At 42.1% G+C, this 1773-nt stretch overlaps 1 protein-coding gene across 1 annotated transcript; it reads left to right on the top strand.

The window, feature by feature from the left end:
- Window positions 1-380: 380 nt before the first annotated feature.
- On the top strand, window positions 381-1380 carry PPTG_15551 (hypothetical protein; the record flags this gene model as incomplete). The annotated part of the gene is made up of 2 exons (XM_008912801.1): window positions 381-507; window positions 1040-1380. 2 exons carry the CDS (start codon window positions 381-383, stop codon window positions 1378-1380), a joined length of 468 nt encoding a protein of 155 aa, XP_008911049.1.
- Between the last annotated feature and the right edge of the window lie 393 nt (window positions 1381-1773).

The following is a 1773-nucleotide window of genomic DNA, read 5'->3' as shown; positions in this document are numbered from 1 at the left end:
ATATTTAACAGTTACATATCAATTAACTTTAACATCTAATATTTTGGTGCTGTAGTTCTAAAGCCTGTTCCGAATAGCAGGGGAAGGCCCCGCATGTTTGACCTTAATGCAATCGCTCCAGCGATTCGCGACTTCGTTGTAAAACAAAATATGGGAGGCCAGCCTATCACTGCTCAACATGTATGTAATGAAGTTGCTGACGTGTGTGGGGCTCAGCTGAAGGGAGACACTATGACTCGGATCCTTCATGAACTGGGCTTCCGTCATTTAAAAAGTGAAGAACGACACATTTACGCCGAAACGCCCGGTAATGTTGCGTTCCGACGTACCTACTTAGAGAAAAAAAAAAAGTAGCAAATCGAATTGCTGTGCATGGTCCAATGCGAGGAACTAAGCGAAGCTTCCGCCTCGGAGTCGACAGAGCAGAACTCTACCTGGACGAACCTTACTGCAACGTCAACCACGTCACAGGCAAGACATGGTTGACTGCAGATAAGATTCGCTACGGTAAGACTGGACGAGGAGCTTGGTAAGTAAATTTTGTTTAGCTAAAAATCGATTCTATTAATAGTTGTCTATGTTTTGTTTTGTTAGTGCGTGTATTATTGCTGCAGGAATTATTAAAAGCAAAGGAGCAGTACTAAGTGGGGGTTTTGTCGAAGATTCCATCAACGTTTGGAATTCTACTTTAAAGAGAAAGCAAGATAGCGACATTTACCATGGCAATTTCGAGCCGTCCAATTTGAGCGCTGGATTTAGGATTTTTGCAAGAATCTGCAAAAACACGGTCGTTGCAACATCTATTTAGATGGAGCATCGTACCGCAAGCGTCAGATTAATCCAAGCCCACAAAAGTCAGGGTGGTTTAAAGCCGACATTCAAGAATGGCTGTGGAAAAACAGTTTGTTTTCTCTTCATTTATTTTTTTTTAATTTTTAAACTTAGTTTTGTGTAGCTAGCATGGTTTTAGTCATAAAGCGACCATTCGTACTCTAATTGAGTTGATCGAGCTTTATTGACCACCAAAAAAAATATCAAGTCACCGAAATTGCCAACAAGTACTATCATCTCGTCTTCTTTACTTCACCTTTCCATCCGACACTTCAACCAATCGAGCATATTTGGGGGATTGTCAAGGGGCGCATCGCAAGGACGCCTCCAAAAAGCGGCGCCGATGTTGTCAAGAAGGTACTTCAAGGTCTGGAGGAGTGCGATGACGAGTGGCTGAAGGCTTACCTCCACGTCCAGAAGAACGAGGATGCCTACATCAAGCCTGATAGGCTTAAACTGCTAAAGATCACCTTTATAAATATATATACTTTTCATTCGCGATCTCATCTTGCTGTTGATCTGCACATCATGACGCGACACAACGATTGACGACTCCACTGGAGTCGTACTGCGTCTTTCTCATGAAAATCATACGAGTCTCATTATCAACCAATGACAGCTCTTAGGTTATGCATAACGACGCCAGATCAGCCTACGAGCAAGTTAGAACTTCCGAGATCCTTTTTTTTTAGAGCCCATAGCGCTAAAACTACTGCGAATTAGCTGAAACCGACCTCAATTTTGGACTCAGAAGGCGAAAAACCCTTGCATATCTAACTATCGATATTGGTTCTCATAGAATAAGACCCTTCGATTGTGTGCTAAAGTTTGGTATTATGAAATATGCGGAGTATAATAGTACCGTACTTTTTTAAAGGGGACAAAATACCCCCTTTGACGGCCAAATGCCTTGACCTTCTATACTTTAATATAGCCAGGTCA

The sequence above is a fragment of the Phytophthora parasitica genome (genome assembly GCF_000247585.1).
Source record: "Phytophthora parasitica INRA-310 unplaced genomic scaffold supercont2.50, whole genome shotgun sequence".
In the NCBI taxonomy this organism is placed as follows: Eukaryota; Oomycota; class Peronosporomycetes; order Peronosporales; family Peronosporaceae; genus Phytophthora; species Phytophthora nicotianae.
The sequence above is the reverse complement of the archived record's forward strand: the minus strand, read 5'-3'. Positions and strand labels throughout refer to the sequence as shown.